We start from the raw sequence: 19456 nt of genomic DNA, 5'->3' as shown, positions 1-19456 counted from the left end.
TGAACATGAACAATGTAAAGTTTCATCATAATTACGATTGAATAGAGACATGACGTTGAGTATGGCAGATACTAGGAAAAAATAATGTACCTCTCTTATTTGAGATTTCGAGGAGAAAATCGGCCTATAAAATGACTTTCAATGTCAACGGCCGCCAACATGGAAGCTGTATTCGCTCATAACAATCCCTTGGTGAAGTAGATATAGATAGCTATTGGAAATACTCACTCGCGATCTTCGAGAGACTCCTAATCGTAAAATTCTGAGAAATCAACCACATGGGGCAAACTTCTCCAAGGACTTTAATCCATCTGCATTCTTTGGTATAGAGGTCTCCTAGTGCATCATTGGCAAGACCAACCACATATGCGCCTTTAGCATGTACAGAGACTGTGCATCAATGATCATGCGTATTCGGAATTTGACCCAGCCATCACGTTTGTCATGGGTGGCCACGTATACATCGGAGCAAGGGACGCCCTAATAAATTGCATCGGGTGGATCATAAGAATAAGTTCATGTCTTCCGTAGATCTCACCAAGGTCTTGATTAAAATAGTGTATACCTTAAAACGTCCATTTTATGCAGGCTTCAATAAATTCAGCAGCATCTCAGGAAAAAGTATTCGATTCATCGGAGTTGGCCGTGCGATAGGTCCCGTATCCCCGGTCTCTGAGGCTCGAGTGTGTATTTACGAGCTCGTTCCAACGGCAGATTTGAGAAGTAATATAAGCTCAAGCTAACAAAATAAAAAGTACGACGGCTAAAATAAAACAAGAGAATGCATTGGTACATAGTAGTAACAGTATGCGGAGGAGCAGGAATTCGCATGGGGGCACCCATCATATGATTAAGCTACCAACTGAAGCCTCTCCATTACAAACAGCTCGGCAAGTTCTGCTAGAATAGTGAAATGTCAACACCGCTTGACGGTCGCGTAACTAAATGAAGTGTGCGCTATAAGCCCGGGAAGCTGGTTGCAATGACCATCTCCCGACATATGAGGGGCAGTGAATAGTCATTGGATTGTAGTGTCCGATCTAAGATGACTATTCTCTTGGCTTTCTTGGCATTTGCAGACCGGAAATTCTACCTTTGATGGGTTATCTTCCACGACGGTGTATTGTCTTGCCGCACAACCCAAATAGATGTCTGATTGGATAGCTCTACATACCTGGTTACGAAGAGATCGAGAAATTCGGATCGTTAACTACGTATATAAGCCATTTAACGAAGCTGTGGGGTGCCGAGGAGCTTTGGGGCCCCGCGGAGCCCCACAAAGACGGGCATTTAGCGGAGAAATAGAAAATCGTGGGCCGGTACTGCTCATTGTCTTGGCTTTGAAATCAAGTTCGCCGCATCATTTCTCGGATTTTTAGCGGGATATTCGGTAATTTGGCAAATGCCAAGAACAGGATATAATCATTGCATTGTTAACATCTTGCGTTTTGTTGATTCCGCTGGCTTTTTTCATCTTCGAGTGAAGAATCAGGTAGTGTATACGATGAATGTCACAAAGTTCCGAGTGACATCGGCAGAGCGACAGCGATAGTGATAGAAGCAAGAAAACTGGTTTGATCAAGATCTGCAAAGCTTGGACATTCGAAATGGCATGGTTCATTTTTGCGGGGTGGGGATCGCGGGCCTTGAGGAATGTTGCATTCGCCGCACTGACAACACGCTCCGCTCCGCCTTGGCAAAGGGAACTCCGAATAGAGGCCGAGAGATGTATATAAGAACAACATGTGTCCGTTTGATAATTTGATCTTCAAGGCGTCAACATGTTCTTCAAGAAACTAGTCACCTCGGCTATAGCCCTGAGTGGCTGTGCCTTGGCCCAAAGCCAGGCTGGTGTCGCGGATCTAGATGCCCCAGGTAATGATCTCTACGAAAAGGACCTATCGAAATGCCCAGGATATAAGGCGACGAAGCATCGGAAGACTCAATCTGGATTTTATGCGGATCTGTCTCTAGCAGGACCGGAATGCAATGTTTTCGGGACTGACCTGCCGAACTTGAAGCTGGAGGTGGAATATCAGACCAGCGATCGACTCCACGTCAAGATTTTGGACACCAACAACACGGTCTACCAGGTTCCGGACAGTGTCTTCCCGCGCCCCGGGTATGGCGAATGGATTTCTCCAAAGAACTCCAAGCTTAAATTCGACTTCGTTGCCGACCCTTTCTCATTCACCGTATCTCGCACTGATACCGGAGAAGTACTTTTCGATACCTCAGGAAGCAAGCTGGTGTTCGAGAGTCAATATGTCTATCTTAAGACAAAATTGCCCCAGAACCCGCACCTTTATGGATTGGGTGAGCACAGTGACTCGTTCATGCTGAACACGACCAATTACACTCGGACAATCTACACTCGCGATGCTTATGGAACGCCCCAGGGCGAGAATCTGTACGGTGCTCACCCCATCTATTTCGACCACAGGAAGGATGCCACCCACGGAGTCTTCCTACTCAACTCCAATGGTATGGATATTTTCATCGACAACAAGGGCGGCCAATACCTCGAGTACAATATTCTTGGCGGTGTTCTTGATTTCTACTTCATTGCGGGGCCTTCCCCTCGCGATGTGGCCGTTCAGTACGCAGAAATCACACAGCTCCCGCTGATGACTCCTTATTGGGGGCTTGGCTACCACCAGTGCAGATACGGTTACCAGGACGTCTATGAGGTCGCTGCTGTTACCGCTAATTATTCCACCAACAACATCCCTCTCGAAACCATATGGACTGATATCGATTATATGGATCGTCGCCGCATCTTCACCATTGACCCTGAACGTTTCCCAGCCAATCTGTACAAGGACCTGGTGGACACGATTCACGCGAGAGACCAGCATTATATCGTCATGGTTGACCCCGCTGTGTTCTATAAGGAGACCAATTCGGCACTCGAGGGGGGTCTGAAGTATGATACCTTTATGAAGGAAGCAAATGGATCCGAATATAAGGGAGTCGTTTGGGCTGGTCCGAGTTACTTCCCTGACTGGTTCCACCCCGAGTCGCAGCAGTACTGGACCGAGCAGTTCGGCAACTTCTTCGATGGAGAACACGGTCCGGACATTGATGCACTGTGGATTGACATGAACGAGCCCGCAAACTTCTTCAATCGCCCCTACCCAGGCAACAACACCACCCCAGAGAAATTCGCAGAGGTGGATGGTGATCCTCCTGCGCCCCCACCGGTTCGAGATGGCCCGGATGCCCCCATCCCGGGGTTCCCAGCCAGTCTTCAACCAAACTTTGCTTCTGGCAACTCAGAAGAAAAGCGTGAAGTTACCATTGTCCAACGTGATCAATCCCGGCCTCGTTCTCGTCGCAACCTTGGCGCTGGTCATTGGCGCACCAACAAGACTCCCTCGCATTCTGGCTGGCAGCACGGCGGAAAAACTGGCTCTGGCTGTGGACCTAAGGAGTGCAAGGGCCTTACAGGTCGTGAGCTCATCAGACCACCCTATATGATTCAAAACGGTGCAGGACCCACACTTGCTGATAGCACTGCCGACACCGATGTGGTGCAAAGCGGCGGATATGTTCAATATGACACACACAATCTTTACGGTGCTATGATGTCGTCTCATTCTCACAATGCCATGCGTGCCAGACGTCCAGATGATCGTGCCTTGGTTATTACCCGAAGCACGTTCGCTGGCTCCGGAAAGGACGTATCGCACTGGCTTGGGGGTAAGAATGCTGCTGAAGCTGATCTTGTTCGATGATGAAAATTGACGGCCCGATGCTAACTTCGATTCTCTACAGATAATATTTCCGGATGGTCATGGTACCGGCTTTCCATCAGTCAGATTTTGCAGTTTGCATCTCTTTACCAGATCCCCGTCGTGGGCCCAGATGTTTGCGGCTTCGGCGGTAATACAACGGAAACGCTATGTGCTAGGTGAGAATTACAGGCCTTTGTCCAATGAGCGACTCTAACTAATTTCACATTTCAGATGGGCATCTCTTGGCTCCTTCTACACATTCTTCCGCAACCACGCCGAAATCTCCGCGACTTCCCAGGAGTTCTATCGCTGGCCGACCGTTGCTGAGGCCGCACGCAAAGGAATCGCTATCAGATATCAGCTCCGTAAGTCATGAAAAGAGTACCCTCCTGGGTGGAAAATTATGACTGACAATTAATTAGTCGACTATATCTACACTGCCATCTACAAGCAAAACCAGACTGGCACTCCGTCCCTCAATCCTTTGTTCTTCAACTACCCGAACGACGCAAACACCTATCCGATCGATCTTCAATTCTTCTACGGTGATGGCATCCTCGTCAGCCCGGTCACAGAGGAGAACAGCACAAGCCTGAGCTACTATCTCCCTAACGATATTTTCTACGAATGGGGTACCGGAAGGCCCGTCCGTGGACATGGCGAGTACGTCTCCGCCGAGGTTGGCTACACAGATATCACGATCCACTACAAAGGTGGAATTATCTATCCGCAGCGCATCGAAAGCGCCAACACGACTACCGCTCTGCGTAAGAAGGGCTTCAATATTGTCATTGCACCGGGTCTCGACGGCTCTGCCGAAGGCTCGCTGTATCTTGATGACGGAAAGTCGGTTGTCCAGGATGCTGTGTCGGAGATCGACTTCAAATACGCGAACGGCAAGTTCAGTATGACTGGTTCGTTTGAGTATGACGCTGGAGTTGGCATTGAGACTATCACCGTTCTTGGCGTGAAGCACAAGCCGAAGGGACTCCATCATGCCGAGTACGATGCCGAGAACAAGAAGTTGGTGCTTCATGTTGATGTGCCTTTGACGGGTCGCGCCCATGTTAAGGTTACGTGATTTAATATTAGGCTGGGTGGAACATATTGCTGCTTTCAAGTTTATTTTGTTGGCAAATTCATAATGCAACGCATCAGTATGAGTTATATGACACTTAAGACATATAAAAGACCTCGGGACTAAATTCTGGTAGGCATAGAGCAAATGACATTGAACTTATGAGATAATTTTGTTGACGCTCTACCGTCTTAAACACTACTGAGGAAGTACTGGTAAAATGGTGAACGGTGGTCTCGAGCTTTCTTCACTCAATAGTACTAGTATATTTTGTCTTTGTTCAACCGGGTTTCCCACCCGGACGCTTACGGAGTCCGGACTAACATTGTATCGCAACGAATCGATCAATTTTATTTTTAATAAGCTTCAATTAGGCTAGCTGTTAATGTATGTTTCTAATTGGCAGAAAGATATAAATTTAATCTGGCGGGTGAAGTCGTCGGGGATGCGCCATTGGGGTATCATCGTATTCGTAAAAGGATAGAACAGGTCATGACCGCGCTAAAAAGCGGTAAAAATGTAGGCCGAGTTCAATAAAATTAGTAGTGGAGCTTCAGATGCTTCGCGATGATGGCGTCAAGATGAGCTTGATCAGAACAGGGTTGACTGCCTGACCCCTTGTACTCTCTAGCGACGATGGATTGCAGCCGCTTTGTCCAAATGGGAACTAGAGTGTTGATTTCAGGGTCAATAAAAGCTTCAGCATCTTTGCCACCATTAATATAAGAGTCGAGCGAGGTTGCAATTTTAAAGGAGTCGGATATCGATGGCAAGTCTGTTGACACGGATAAACAGATATCGTGGAGATCATGGCCATCGGGAATCCGTTCAAAAGGTAAACGGCTCGTATGATGACGTCTGTTGTTTGATCCATCCAGAGGCCGGTTTTGGGACGCCTTGGAACTTTCATGGCGCATCAAATATGCCCTGGGGTCATATAGAGCAATGGCTGGTTTGGAGGTTACCTCGGGGGCAAAAGGGCGGTCGGCAGACAATGCGGCTTTGGCTGCGACGAAACGGTTGTGATGCGGTCTTTGTGAAGCTTGAGAGCTTTGTGGTTGACTTGATGGCTCATTTGTTTTCTGGTCGGGGACAGGGCGACTGCGGTGTTTTTGGTTGGCCTCTTTCTTGCGTCGTTCAAAGTCCATCGCCCACTCTAACCCAGATGGTCCACCGGCATTGAACCCATCTTTGAGGCTGGCAGCCCAGTGTTCAAGAACAGGATATCCTCTTCCACTGTTCATGGAGGTATCATGTGCATTGGTTGTCGATTCTTGGTCCCCTGGAGAAGATAGTGATCCAGTATCGCCAGATATACCGGTCGGAATATCCTGGGAAGGCTCGGGAATATCGTTGTCAATCGTCTGGGCGTCCTCTTCGGCGCCGAATCTTCGCTGTGCTAGTTGGGACATGGTGGGAACCAACTCATCGATACTGGCAGGTTGGTCAAGTGGGGTTTGGCCCATTGAGATTTGGGTTGTACGTTGAAACCAAGTGTCAAGAGCGCCATTTCCGTAACGGTCTTTATCGCGTTCTCTTGCCACTCTCTTTAAGTTACTTCCAGGTGGGCCTTTTGATAAGGGAGGGCTCCCAGAGCTTTGGGGTACTCGTCGCCTACTGACAGGAGATCCCGACCTAGCGTTTGGGCTTTCATGACGAGCGACATCCGGCGTGTCCGGGGAGAGTGAGGGACATGTCTCAAGGCTGGGCCAGCCCGACTGCGCTCAGGGGATATACGCTGTATACCCGGCGATAGGGATGGCCGACTCGCAGCAATTCGGCCATATCGTCCTGGAGTCTGTAGTGGCGTGTTCATTTTGGTAACAGACCAGGGATTGATGAAACGTGAGTTCCGATCTATTGGACTGCGATCTTCAGTGGCATTTTCAGACTGAGAGTCTCTTGTTTCGTCTATCGTAGGAGAATTTTCGGCGTGTATTTGGGACGGGGATGGGAGGGTGGCTTCCTGGTAGAGTGACTGACCGGGAGCTCCCTGACATTGGCTGGTTGGTTAGCTGGCGGTCCTTCGGTGTGTTTTCTGGCCATGAGGACATTGAAGCCAGTGGTCGTTCCCGCTGTGTTGGAAGATGTAGACTTGTCTTTGGTTGGGCTTTTCTTTGTGTCCACAGGTAGCTGGCCGTAAAAGTCTCGCAACAGGTTTTCCGCCAGAGACAACATTATTTCTCGGTCTTCAAAGAGCACATCATCTTTTCCCGGTTCTATATTCACGTCGTAGGCACCCTGTGGACACTCTATCTGTAGACAGAGGAATGGATCGACGATGGTCTTCGAAAACCCATCCTTGGAAGCAGCCGAGCGGAGGTAAGACTTGAATAACTTCACAATGTCATGAGAAATTCCCCGGGATGAGGACAATGGTCTGCCATCAAGGCTGACAAACTGGCCGATATGATTTATTTTGGAGAAGTCTAAACAAGTCAGCAGATACTCTCGAACGCAAAGAAAAGGAGGCGATACCTATATCTGGCCTTGGAAGAAAGGCACCCAAACGGTATGTGCCCGAGGTCAAGTTGCTTCCATTTTGGGTGTTCACGTCCGACGAAACGTCCTTCAAACTGCAGCATGAAGAAGCGTCTCTTCCAGCAATCTTGACAGCCGCATCGCTTATTGCAGCCTCTGGACTAGGTACATACATCCAGTTATTGCTCTCGTTTTTCGCCTTGAGAAATTTGAGAGACAACCGACAAGAAGGCTGAGCATAGGCATAGGCTTGCAGAAGTTTTCTAATCTTGGTAAAAGCCTTTGTGGTCCCCTTGAGCACAGTCTGTCTGCGGACAGGGATGTGCTTGAGAAAGTCCGTGACGCGAACTGTCGTCCCTACCGGGTGGGCTGTCCGCTGATTTCTAGAGAGATGATTAGTTGCATAGTCAAAAGGAATTGTGATTTTAAATTCCACTCGATTCGACTCACTGCAAAATCTCGCCCTCTCGACTATACTTGACACACGACCCAATCACCTCTGACGTAGTTCGCGTAGTAACGGTGACGCCGCCTGACATCTCCGCCACGCTCGCTAAAGCTTCGCCACGGAAGCCAAAGGAGGTCCCTCCGATATTCTTCAGATCCTCAACAGTCTGAATTTTGCTCGTACATGCATGCCGGCAAACACCAGGGTGGTCATCGGCCGAGATACCGATACCGTTGTCCTTGACTTGGATGACATCAATGGTGTTCAGGGATAGTTCAACGCTTATGGATGACGCAGATGCATCCAAGGCATTGTCAACAAGCTCTTTCACCACAGAGCAGGGATCGGATATAACTGATGTCGACCCAATGGCTCGAACTGTGTCCTGCGGGAGAGCCTCGATGGGCATGGTGGCAGGGCTGGGTCAATTGGACATTATTGGGCCTTCGCTGTCTCACGGAGCCTCGAGGGGAAATCGAATATTTTGTATATAACACCAGCCAGTTGGATTCAAGTTGACTTGAAGAGGGAAGGTTGGAAGTGGAAGAGTGAGAATGCTGGTCGCGTTGGCCGAGGCTGATTGGAGGATTGCTTAGTCATGCGATCGCGATAAACACGTCCACCTTCAACCTCAACTTCTCCTTCTTCTCGTCCTCGTCTCTCTTTCCCTGCATCCCTCGACCAGATGAAAGCTGGGGTTAAAGGATGTTGGCCGAAAACTTCGAAGTTTCGCGACTAGCGATTCCAGCAGTCAGCGTGCTGATCAGCTTTCTCGCCTATACCTCGCAATACTTCTTCCACAACTTCAAGCCCGCACCACTAACACTCGACGAGGGCTGGGCTCTCAATGTCTTCGCATTGTGCATTTGGGTCTGCTACTATCGTGCGTGTTTTGTAGACCCTGGACATCTTGACCCCAAAGGCAAATCTGTGGCCCCATCTCGACAGGAGAAGGACCAGTCCACAGGGCGCCAACGATGGTGTCGTAGATGTGAGGCCTACAAGCCGCCGCGGGCTCACCATTGTAAAACTTGCAAAAGGTGGGATCAAAAAAAAAGAAAATCAATCGATAGCCAAATCTGATCTCGTCCGATTTACTTACTTTGTTCAGGTGCATTCCGAAGATGGATCACCATTGTCCATGGACTTCAAACTGCGTCTCATACTTCACATTCCCCCACTTCTTCCGTTTCCTATTTTATACGGTGCTCGGGATGGGCTATCTGGAAACCCTTTTGTGGCAGCGTGCATCTATAGTTTGGCACGAGCGAGATATGCCCAGTGTGAGTTGGTCATTCCATCTGTTCCCAATGCAGAAAGGCTGACTCTTTTCCAGTACCTTGGTCCATCAGTAGCACAACTCGTCCACTTGCTGCTTTTGATCGTCGTCAACAGTGTGACCTGGCTTGGCCTATTCATTCTTCTGGTACGCACGATCGGGACCATCCTCTTCAATACGACCACAATTGAATCCTGGGAAATTGAGAGGCACGAAACTCTTGTTCGTCGAGCTCGAGTCTTGGGTGGCTCTCTAGAGGGCCCGGGAGGTGTAAACATCGTGATTCGCAAGCAGGAATTTCCTTACGATATCGGCATATTTTTCAATATTGTTCAAGCTATGGGAGATACACTCAACGTGGGTTTTGATCATTCATTCACGCGCCTCTTCAGATGAACTGACACTGTTGTAGATATTGAGTTGGTTCTGGCCATTCGCCGCAAGTCCAGACCGCAATTCCGGATGGACATTCAAGACGAATGGATTTGAAGGTATGTCAAGCTCATCTCAATGAACATACTGATCAGGTCGATAAGCTCACAAATCACAACAGATGCTTCTGTGACATGGCCTCCACCGGACCCAGACCGCATACCCATTCCCAAGGGATCTTATTCTGTCAATGATCCCGAAATTCCTCTATCCTACGCTTCTGCTCGGGAGCAAGTCGAAGCATTTGATCGTCGAAAAGCAGCCGACTCGGATCGCCCAAGGCCCTATTCGACAGTTCAGAGACGCAAGCGCTTCCATGAACGCTTTCAGGACGAGCCTAACTATGACAGCGATGAAGACCAACCAGCAGGGCCTACCTACGGCAATGATTCAGATGAAGGTGAAGAATCGTGGCGAAACTCAGAAGGCGAGCGCCTTGGTGATTTTGGGGTTGACGAAGATGTTGAATTCTATGATGAAGATGACATTCCCCTTGGAGTACTCGTGGAGCAGCGCAGGGGGCGCCAATGATCTCTATCGATTCCAACTCCCTTTATATTCTTTATGCCTGGCTCCTTCTCAGCCATGGCAGAAATCAAACTCAAAATCAGACACTGCAATTTTCTATTCTTTTTATCTACGAAACTTTCTTCTGCGACCGCGAAGATTGCTTCTTGACGGTGTGACGTCATAGCACGAGCGGAAGTGTTCGGCCGAGTTCCGCCATTGCAAGTGGAGAAGACTGGACATAACCCCTCCTCTCATCCCGAGCCGGAGAGGCAAATGGTTATATAGTAGCCGGGGGTCAGTCTTCCAATGTCCTTTCGTTATACCTTCGGTGATTGGTTTGGTCTCAAATAAGTATTAAATATGGCTTACCGTGGATCCTGCAACTGCGCGAGCGTTAGCATTGCGCTCCCCGAGCAACCCCCTAACTCGATCCTTTGTCATTGGTGGGGTTCTCACCAGTGTCGTTTAAAGCATTCGGAGGGCTAATGTTTCTTTTAGTGACAACTGCAAGAAAGCTGGTGGTGGTGGTAGGATCACAGTCCTCTATATCCCGAACCCCAGATCCGAAACTAAAACTGGGCAGCCTTTTCGGTCAACTACTTCATTTCTGAAGATGATATGACCGTTGAAGATCCATCAAACACGCTGAGGATCTATAATGATTCAAACACTGCCACTGGAAACGTTATTGAGGTATATCTGAGACCGTCCACATCAATCTCAACTCATAACTTTGTATTCGATACTAATTTCCACAGAGAAATTTCTGCTCCAATTGTGGAAGGTATGTACTACTTCTCCGACCTGAAGGATACTCATTAGTAACCGATTGCTAGTGCCATCTTCACAAAGACTCCAAAAGCACCTGGGAAGGTGTTCCTCAAGGCCACCATCTTCCCAACCGTGGCTGCCAAGGGAGGCGAGGTTTTCACGGAAAGTCAGTTGCACCTTTGATTGTGAAAAGATGCAATGAATATAATAAAAAAGTATGGTTTTTTCCAAAAAGCTACTCCGTACAATGCAGGTACTAGCTACTAGTTGTGGCCTTGCAAAGTTTGAAATCCCATGTTGACTGTTCTTGTCTCCGCCTTCTAATCGCGGACTAGTAGCTACCGGAGATGGAATAGATTGGCCTATCTATTCCATCTCCGGTAGCTACTAGTTTCCCATTAAAAGGCGGTAATCATGGTGGGCAATATGGGGTGTGGGGATTTCGGGGTTAAGAGTTATGTACTGGGCATGCACAGCCCCATACGAGTTGCCCGAAAGGTCGGCCCACATGGAGTGGCCAGTCAGGATTTGTAGCACTGAGTACTAGTAGCAAAGCTGGGACACCTCTCCTGCCCCCAATGACCGAATTTTACAAGAAAAGAACCAACATTTGTAAAAAATATCACCCCGCCCGCCCGGATTTGTACCATTTTCCACCTCTTGGGATTCTTGGTCGATCGCAACACACAAAACGTCAACATGTCAACCCTAGAAGAAGTTTTGGCTACGCGACACTCTTTGTCAGAGTATCATGTCTACCATGAATCTGAATATAACGTCCACATCACACCATTTTTGGATAAGACAAAGGAGTTTGGACATGACAGCAACAGGCAAAGCGACAGCGAAGAAGCAGGAGACCACGAAGACTCTCACAGAAGAAGCGACGAATCCAATAGCTATTTCTTGCATCAACCGAAACTCCTTTTCCACAATCCTCCACGCGTTCTTCGCCGAGGTAGCCACAGGGACGGCGAACCAATTTGTTTGCTATACAGCGCACCGTTTTGGAGTCACTGGAATGTGCAGTTTCAAGACAACCTTCCCGACATACTCGATCCTCGAGGAATGGTTCCATTTGAAAATAGAAGCAGTCTGGATAATACTACCAAGGGCGATGATTGCGCCTTGACAGGATACAAAGTGCGTACCTGGCGCGTCTGGGGCGAAAGCGGGAAAGCTTACCACAATCGTGTGAATGCTCGTCGCAAGATGAAAAGGGATGAAGGACTTGATGAAGTTGCTATTCACGAACCAAAATTCGCGGACGAAGCAATGCAACTGAAACTGTCGTCTCCTTTCCTCAAGCCCCGACGGTACGAATTTCAATATGCAGGAATACATTTCTCTTGGGAGGGAACTCGGGATTTGCCGGTGGAGGATAAATTGGCGAAGCTTCTTCTACCACTGAGTCATTTGAAGCTTGTGGCACAAGTTCCTGGGAGGAAGAGCTACATTATTTGTCTATTCTCCTCTACAATAAATCGCGACAAGTATGGGCGACTCTGGATTTTTGATAATATGATCTCCAAAGTACTTGAAGAGTCAGGCAGCTCCAGTTTCAGGGATCGGAATCAAATTTCGGAAGAAGCAGCGTCACAGTCCGAACCTGACATAAGGAGAACAAGGTTGTATGAGCTTGTTATGGCCACGTCGATGTGTATGATTATGGGGGAATGGGAGAAGCGGATGACCGTCTATTTAATGATACTTCTGCTCATTATTGCGGGTAGAAGTGCGGTTATTTGAAGGTCAATACTGATCCCAAATTGAGACAAGAAAATTTAAAGCATGGCGGGCCTACAAAAGGGCCTTTAACCTGGAGCCAAGCGCCCCACCAAAGAAGCGAAGAATTATCAAGGTCCAAATGCTCTGAGAGCCACCCGACCCTGCGGCAAATCCCGTCAACCCGACCCCACTCCCAACGAGAATGTATCGACGGCCATATATCTCGCTGAGCGGTGCCAGATGAGAGGACCAACCGCAAAACCGACGACAAAAAGGGATATACCAAGGAGTGCGATCTCCTCGCTAATGCGAAACTCGGCGATGATTTCATTTGTAGAGCCTGAGTAGGCAGACGACACCAACGCGATGGCAAATGTGTCAAGACCAACGAGAAGTGTCAACGCCCATTTGAAGACAACCCCAAAATCCATCGGGTTTCGAATATCGTTATCGAGCCATTCACATCACGGCGAACGCTACGGCCACGGACTTGTACTGGTGAATGATCCATAGGCATTTCACTTGTGAAATGGATTTATTCTCTCGTGTTGGTTCCAGGAACTTGTTCTAGATAAATAAAATAGGGCCTCGCAATCTTTGACAATAGTACATAGTAAGCTGCGTACATTGACCAATATACCTACATTATTGGAGATTAATCGTTGTGTTCCCAAGGGGGTATCCAAAATCGGTCCAACAAACCAACAAGCAGGATCTAACACTGATTTCTGATGCTCGAATATTGGAACCAGATTTTGAAGTTGACCGAAATCCTCAATTCTTTTAGCACCTTTGCCAAGCTCTTTCACCCCTTAGATTCGCAAATTTCACACAATTCGCTTCTTTTTGAGCACTCTCTTTTGGGGATTCTCTTTTGGGGATTCTCTTTTGATCAATTTCACGGTTCTATTAAACCTAGATTATATCTGTAGCGAAATACTATTGCTTACTAGGCTTCTTAAAACGTGATCTCAATACTCCAAAATATTTTGAAGGAGAAAAATTGACCAAATATAACCGAAAGACTTGAATAACTTCTTCTAGAGGAAATGATTGGCACCGCATCTAGGCGGGGCTCCAGGAAAGACCTCGCTCAATAAGAAGGTTTCCGGATCGAGTCAACATTGATCAAGTTACCTTGCTTTTTGTTTCTTTCCCAGAAGATTTCAATCTGGTACCCCAGAGAGTATCTAATTTCCCGTTTGGTTGGTCTCATGAGAATTTCCACAATCGTACGTGTGTCCCAACTGCCGTGCAAACATAAATGAACGGTGCCCTGTGGTGAGACTGACCACTGAAATAATATTCACTACAGTAATCGCGTGCTTGTTTTTTGACTTTCATTGTGTTATTCTTCTTCGTATGTGTGCTAGGCTTGCACTCAATAAAGCACAATAATCGCAGTTCGTCCAACTCCTCAGTAGAGTAAGTCACAGCCAGCTCGCATCTTAAGTCCGACCGGGAGTGATGTCACACTTGTGAATTGGCCAAACAGTGTCACAATTTGGAATCTATTACCTTCGAGAAAGCTCATCTTCGGCGACAGTGTTGGCCACTATCATTACTTTACCTGATGGTAAATTTCGAGTTACTACGAAGTAACATGAGCGGCTAAAAGCTTTCGGACAGGGCCGGTGATCCAGGAACCGTCGTAGAGAGTCGTGCGTATCATGTCCCTATGGAACCAATAAAACTTAATCGGAGACGATGGGGTCTCAAGTGCTCAGCCAGAATGCATTCCAGAGAAATTTCGAAACTAATCCCGATACGGACCCCGAAACAGTTGCCGATACACGACTAACTAGCGTTGAATCTTGTGCAAAGAAACATGCTCCACTTACGAGAAAGCACTCATTCGATTAAATAATCCCATTAAATGAAATTTTGTTTTCTTATTTTCTTGGTTTTTTTTCATTTTTTCATCTTTCTTTTTTTTCAAAGAGGATCCGGAGACAAAACCAATTACGCCCATTTTTGCGCTAGTTTAGTTTGACTTTTTGGTGACTCTGTTCTAAAAAGCTTTTAAAAGAAATGCTAATTTTAATTTCAAACTTGGAAAGCAAAAGCGACATAGAACCACTCGTAGATGCTTGTAGACTTGTTTGCAAGCATAATGGAGGAGAGTTCCTGGCTCAGTCTGTGCAGTGTTACCTTGATTGCTCTTTAAGGTATTGTAATAAATAGTTGGCGAAGGCGTGTTACGAAGAGCTAACGTGAGTTTCAGTGTATTGTTATTTCTTGTATCTTACCCACGGTAATCTCACAATACAAGCATGGTGACCTGCCAGGTAAATCACGACTCTTTACAGATCCCGATCAATTCCCCAATACATTTTTGTTGTTTCCATCTAATATTGTTGATACAATTTATTACTGGGTGAACTTGGCAACTAATCTCATGCCTTTCCCAATACATTACCAGATATAAATAGAGGATACAAAATTGGAAATCAAGGGTTGAATCCACCTTTTGCATTTCCTAAGACAGAGAATAGTGTTCAATGATGTCGGAATACTATCTTTATTTCCCATCTTTGACGAGAAGAGGGGGCCTAACAAGACAAGAACTTACGCTCGCTCGAATGCCGTGCTTTTTGGGATCCCAAGGTTACCCAGGCAGTAAGTCAGGTGTGGTTCCGCCCCAATTTGTTGACTTTGGGCTTTGACTCGGTTCCCGTAGGTACACTACCTGATCAATGCTTGCTTTGCTGGGAGTCACTGGGATTGGAATCAGAATTTCGTTGTCTCCCATGCGATCATATCTTTCATTCAATGTGCATTGACCAATGGCTATGCAATGAAGATGCTAGTTGTCCACTATGTCGCCAAACTTTCTATGCGCTGAGACGTCCAAAAACTCCTCTACGTCCTGCCACCTAAGCCCGATAACCCAGGGACAACTCATCGAATTGAGGATCTATCCAGTTTTATCGAAGTGAGATTGAAAGAAACATTTAGGAATAGCGCGGACCGCTTCGTACTACGATGGCAGAACTGCAGAGCCGCATCAAAAAGACTTGCACATTGTATTTAGCATTACAAGGAAGTAGGCTATCCTTGATTCATATGATTTTCATTTCAATTTATGACCAGTTCATATTGATTACCAATTGTAAATATTTCTCATTCTTCTATCTTTCAAGGTTTTAAGCAGTATATCTTAGCCGATATTTACGACTACTTGAAGGCCAAGAGCTTTTGAGCTGTAATATAATCTCACGGAGAAAGCTTTGTAAGACAACCAATTTCAAAATTGAAGTTTGCAAATATTTTTTGTTTCCTTACTGATAGAAGTGGTAATAAGTAGAGAGTAATTGGAAGCGATAGCGCAGAATCCCCAGCAGCAATATGATAAGCCTAAGAGAGGCGGTGGTAGGACAACAGATTGGACGAACTCGCTTCGCTGCGAATTAATTGACAGACTGAATTTGGAAAAGCCTCATGCCCGCCAATATCTACAACTGTATAATTGAAATTATTCATCAAAGTGTATGGTATTAACATTAAAGAACACAGGGACTTAATTATACAAATTGGAAGGCTACTTCAGTTGCACCTTGAATATCATCTGCCAGTGCAAGATATGTTTTTAGTAAATCTCTGGATCTTTCTATCTTAGGGAACATACCTTTCATGCCTCCCAGAGCGCCGAAAGAGATTGCGTAATTCTCCATTGTGGATATAAGGATATCCAACCCATGGCGTGACTCGGCCTCGAGCCTTTCTAATGATAATTGACTGGTTTGCGGCTCCCGTATGACCTTGAGTTTGTGGCAGTACATCAATAAGATGTAACTTGCCTGCATAACACAGCATGATACACCAGGCATCGAACGAGGAGTCACCCATTGTTTTTCAGCAAGACTTGTGTTTGAAGTCTCAAGAAACAGGGATGTAGTTGGTAGGTGAGGATATGGTAATTTGTTCAGGCAGCGCGTGATAGCGAGAGCTGAGTCGACGCATATAGCCGTGGACTCTTGACACGTAAATTGTGAATCTTGCAATTGGCCCGGAGCGGTATTTGGACTTTCCTTTGAGTAGTTACAAACAATTTCACGGCTTGGTGCAGCAAGGTCATAATAGCTTTGGGCAAATATAGGGATATCGGAAAAGGCATTAAAGCGATGGACGCGTATCCGTGCACTAAGTTTGATCGTTAAGTATTTAAAGTGTATGAGCTTAATGGGGGTATCATCATGTCCTGTTGCTTACCTGTTCAATTTTATACGAGTGAGAAGGCGTAGATTCTGAGAAGTGAGTGAACATAGTTTATCTGATGCCGTCGAGATCGGAGGCAAAGCGTTGATATTAGCGATGAGGGAAGATATCATCTGGTCAAGCTGCTGCATTCGATTGAAATCTTTGGGGATTGGGGTTCCGTGGGTGTTCATCAATAACGATCTGAAACGAGCTGTGAACCGTACTGTCGCAACCAAGGCCTTTTCGGCGCTTATAAAGAGACCCCAAATCTATAGGCAACATCAGGTTATAGATAGCGATGCGTTTTGAAGGAGACTTTCGACTTACATCAGGATCGGATGTTAAAATGGGGTATGGCGTATCAAGAGAACTATCATCTTCGTCGATGATAGAGAATCCCTAGGCCAAAGAATTAGACTCTGTCGGATGGAGGAAAGACCAGAAAATCAGACGCACATCGTGACTAACGATCGAGCATTGGCACATGCAGTAAAACTGTTCAGCATTTAGTCCGGTACTATTTTTGATAATACTTCTTGAAAAGGACCAACACATACTGTCATCCACCATGCTCTTCTTTGTGCCTCAGCAAATATATGTTCTTCTTCACCGAGGCAATGAAGTCGCAAGCTTTTCGCCGCAATGAAAGCTTGCCCAGCACGGTTTCTCATTTTCAAAACATTTCCACGGTGGTTGTGCTCATAACTACTTAGTAAAATAAGTGCAAAGATGCTCTCAAGTTGAATGGGGACCTCGGGATGAAAATGAGGGCGTCCCATAGTAGGGACTGTGGAAACATTGAATTCAGGTTGACTGAAGCCATTTGCTGGTTCAAGATACTCGAAGTCGGCATCAACGCGATCCATTGCAAGCCGTGCAAACTTCTCTGCCCAAAATGTCCTAGCACATACTGATTGAATGGATAGTGGATCTGGATCAGAGGAGACGGGAATAAGAGCGAGAATAGCTGATATTGCGAGAGCCAGTGGAGACTTCAAGTTCGAAGGAGGCTCTTCTGGTTGCGAATTTAGGTCCGAATCAGTCATTGGGCGATCAACCAGGTTATTGAAACTCTGGCAAGGCAGAATCGGAAAAAATAAATGAATGAAAAGATAATAGGCACTCAGTCTTCAAGGTAGATCAGTTCCCAAACAAGCCAGGCTTTTAGCATAGTAGGGAATAGCTTACACATCCTGCTCGTCCATGTATATTCTCACTTTAGACTCTTGTCGAACGTGGGATCCATCGCCACTCGGCATATACATAAGTGGCGTGTTAGTAGTAGTATTGGAGATATGCAAGTTCAAGGGCTCATGGCTCGGGATTTCAAAATGTCTTATCCCGGCTCCGGGGGCTCCCAGTGCATCCAATTGAAAAAGGATTTCTATCGCGGGTTAGTGAGTGAACGTGCAGATACAACGATACATAATCGTAGACACACCATCGTCAGCACTAGATCCCGAAGCTAGACTCGAATTTATGTTCAAAGGGATTTCTCCTGTCTGCTGGCCATCCTCCCTTCTCGGCCTGCCCCTTCTACTCGCTTCGTATTGGCAATTCTTTTTCCGTGCGAAACACTGTTTTCATGAGTCAGAGGCAGTGACATTGTAGTAGTAAAGGGTTGTACATTTGAACAAGTTAATCCCCCATCACATCTAATGCGGGATCTACGGCTTCATTACGTTAGTCAAAAGTAGCATCGATCAGGTAAACCATAGCATACCAAGCAAGGCAAGCAAGCTTAACCGGGGATGTCGCAAATTTTCTGGTCCTTTTTCGTCCCTTGTTGCGTGGATATTCGGCCTCCATCGTTGATGTTGCTGAGGAAGCACTTGACGTTGGCAAGTGAAATGTGTGAGGACTAAATTGTGGGGGCAGGTATCGAGTGAATTAATCATGACGGAACTGATCATGCGGGATTTGAAGGCGATTAATTGTGGTGTAAGTAATCATTACGCTCGTCTAGAAAATTACCGGGATTTGAAAATACATTTGAGAGATACCGATTCATGGATCCACTTGATTTCAACCAACCAAGCTTAGGTACGCTGAAAATCGAAACCAGTATTTGGTTTCGGGATATACATGTAAGCCATAAGCCAGCGGTACATTATCCCTTAAGTCGACCTTTTATGCGTTCAGCGGTCCTTTTCGTAAATAATCTAGGACCAGGCTTTATTTGATTGGGTTAATGAACTGACAGCTTTCCTCAACTTCAAACCCAAATGCACTTCTACATTGTCGTCCTTCGCGTCCTCTTCGTTCGCGCCAGAACAGCTCATATCGATCTGAATTATTTTAGCTAGCGAGGTTTGTTGAGACAAGTGGTTGTAATAGAGTATGCCCTTTTAACTGTCTTTTTTTTCTTTTTGGCAGTGGGACCCTTCATCTTACTATATAGTACTATTATAGTACTATCTCTGGATTCCCACATCAGGCTTTGATCACCAAGATGCTCAATAGAAGCACGTAGAGGCGGGCACTTTCCAAGGCTGTACTTTCGACCTGTCGTCAGCCACATAAAAGCCAACCAGGCCCTTCAGCCCATCTCTATTGAGCGTTAGAAAGGAGCTACTTGCCCGGGATCTGATCGGCGTCTGGTCGGCATCTAGTCGGCGTCTTACGTGCGTGGAAAAGCTTCGACAGCAGCGATACCTTTGGCGATTATCTAAGTAATTTTGATTGCAGTACCTGGTTTCTAATAGGGTCAATAAATCTGACCCCAGCAGATATTTTTATAGAAAAGTTGGTTGAAAAAACGAAACCACGGGTCATGCAGTGTCTTCTTTCGT

At 46.5% G+C, this 19456-nt stretch overlaps 7 protein-coding genes across 7 annotated transcripts; 3 read left to right on the top strand and 4 right to left on the bottom strand.

The window, feature by feature from the left end:
• Positions 1 to 1781: 1781 nt before the first annotated feature.
• On the top strand, positions 1782 to 4818 carry N7481_000260 (glycoside hydrolase family 31 protein; the record flags this gene model as incomplete). Its single annotated transcript, XM_057259479.1, has 4 exons — positions 1782 to 3702; positions 3778 to 3913; positions 3969 to 4102; positions 4160 to 4818. 4 exons carry the CDS (start codon positions 1782 to 1784, stop codon positions 4816 to 4818), a joined length of 2850 nt encoding a protein of 949 aa, XP_057127311.1.
• Positions 4819 to 5354: 536 nt separating this feature from the next.
• Positions 5355 to 6281, bottom strand: N7481_000259 (uncharacterized protein; the record flags this gene model as incomplete). The annotated part of the gene is made up of 1 exon (XM_057259478.1): positions 5355 to 6281. One exon carries the CDS (start codon positions 6279 to 6281, stop codon positions 5355 to 5357), a length of 927 nt encoding a protein of 308 aa, XP_057127310.1.
• A 445-nt stretch (positions 6282 to 6726) lies between these two features.
• On the bottom strand, positions 6727 to 8153 carry N7481_000258 (putative DNA mismatch repair protein; the record flags this gene model as incomplete). The annotated part of the gene is made up of 3 exons (XM_057259477.1): positions 6727 to 7244; positions 7294 to 7679; positions 7747 to 8153. 3 exons carry the CDS (start codon positions 8151 to 8153, stop codon positions 6727 to 6729), a joined length of 1311 nt encoding a protein of 436 aa, XP_057127309.1.
• A 296-nt stretch (positions 8154 to 8449) lies between these two features.
• On the top strand, positions 8450 to 9986 carry pfa4 (putative palmitoyltransferase with autoacylation activity Pfa4; the record flags this gene model as incomplete). The annotated part of the gene is made up of 4 exons (XM_057259476.1): positions 8450 to 8614; positions 8667 to 9380; positions 9436 to 9514; positions 9577 to 9986. The coding sequence occupies 4 exons, from the start codon at positions 8450 to 8452 to the stop codon at positions 9984 to 9986; spliced, it is 1368 nt and encodes a 455-aa protein (XP_057127308.1).
• Positions 9987 to 11435: 1449 nt separating this feature from the next.
• On the top strand, positions 11436 to 12485 carry N7481_000256 (uncharacterized protein; the record flags this gene model as incomplete). Its single annotated transcript, XM_057259475.1, has 1 exon — positions 11436 to 12485. One exon carries the CDS (start codon positions 11436 to 11438, stop codon positions 12483 to 12485), a length of 1050 nt encoding a protein of 349 aa, XP_057127307.1.
• Positions 12486 to 12640: 155 nt separating this feature from the next.
• Positions 12641 to 12895, bottom strand: N7481_000255 (uncharacterized protein; the record flags this gene model as incomplete). The annotated part of the gene is made up of 1 exon (XM_057259474.1): positions 12641 to 12895. One exon carries the CDS (start codon positions 12893 to 12895, stop codon positions 12641 to 12643), a length of 255 nt encoding a protein of 84 aa, XP_057127306.1.
• Positions 12896 to 16672: 3777 nt separating this feature from the next.
• Positions 16673 to 17710, bottom strand: N7481_000254 (fungal specific transcription factor domain-containing protein; the record flags this gene model as incomplete). Its single annotated transcript, XM_057259473.1, has 4 exons — positions 16673 to 16933; positions 16992 to 17063; positions 17121 to 17159; positions 17222 to 17710. The coding sequence occupies 4 exons, from the start codon at positions 17708 to 17710 to the stop codon at positions 16673 to 16675; spliced, it is 861 nt and encodes a 286-aa protein (XP_057127305.1).
• Positions 17711 to 19456: the final 1746 nt, after the last annotated feature.

Source organism: Penicillium waksmanii (assembly GCF_028829765.1).
Source record: "Penicillium waksmanii strain IBT 27052 chromosome Unknown utg000001l:1.0-4852451.0:1.0-4856178.0, whole genome shotgun sequence".
NCBI lineage: Eukaryota > Fungi > Ascomycota > Eurotiomycetes > Eurotiales > Aspergillaceae > Penicillium > Penicillium waksmanii.
This window is presented reverse-complemented; position numbering and strand designations above follow the sequence as displayed.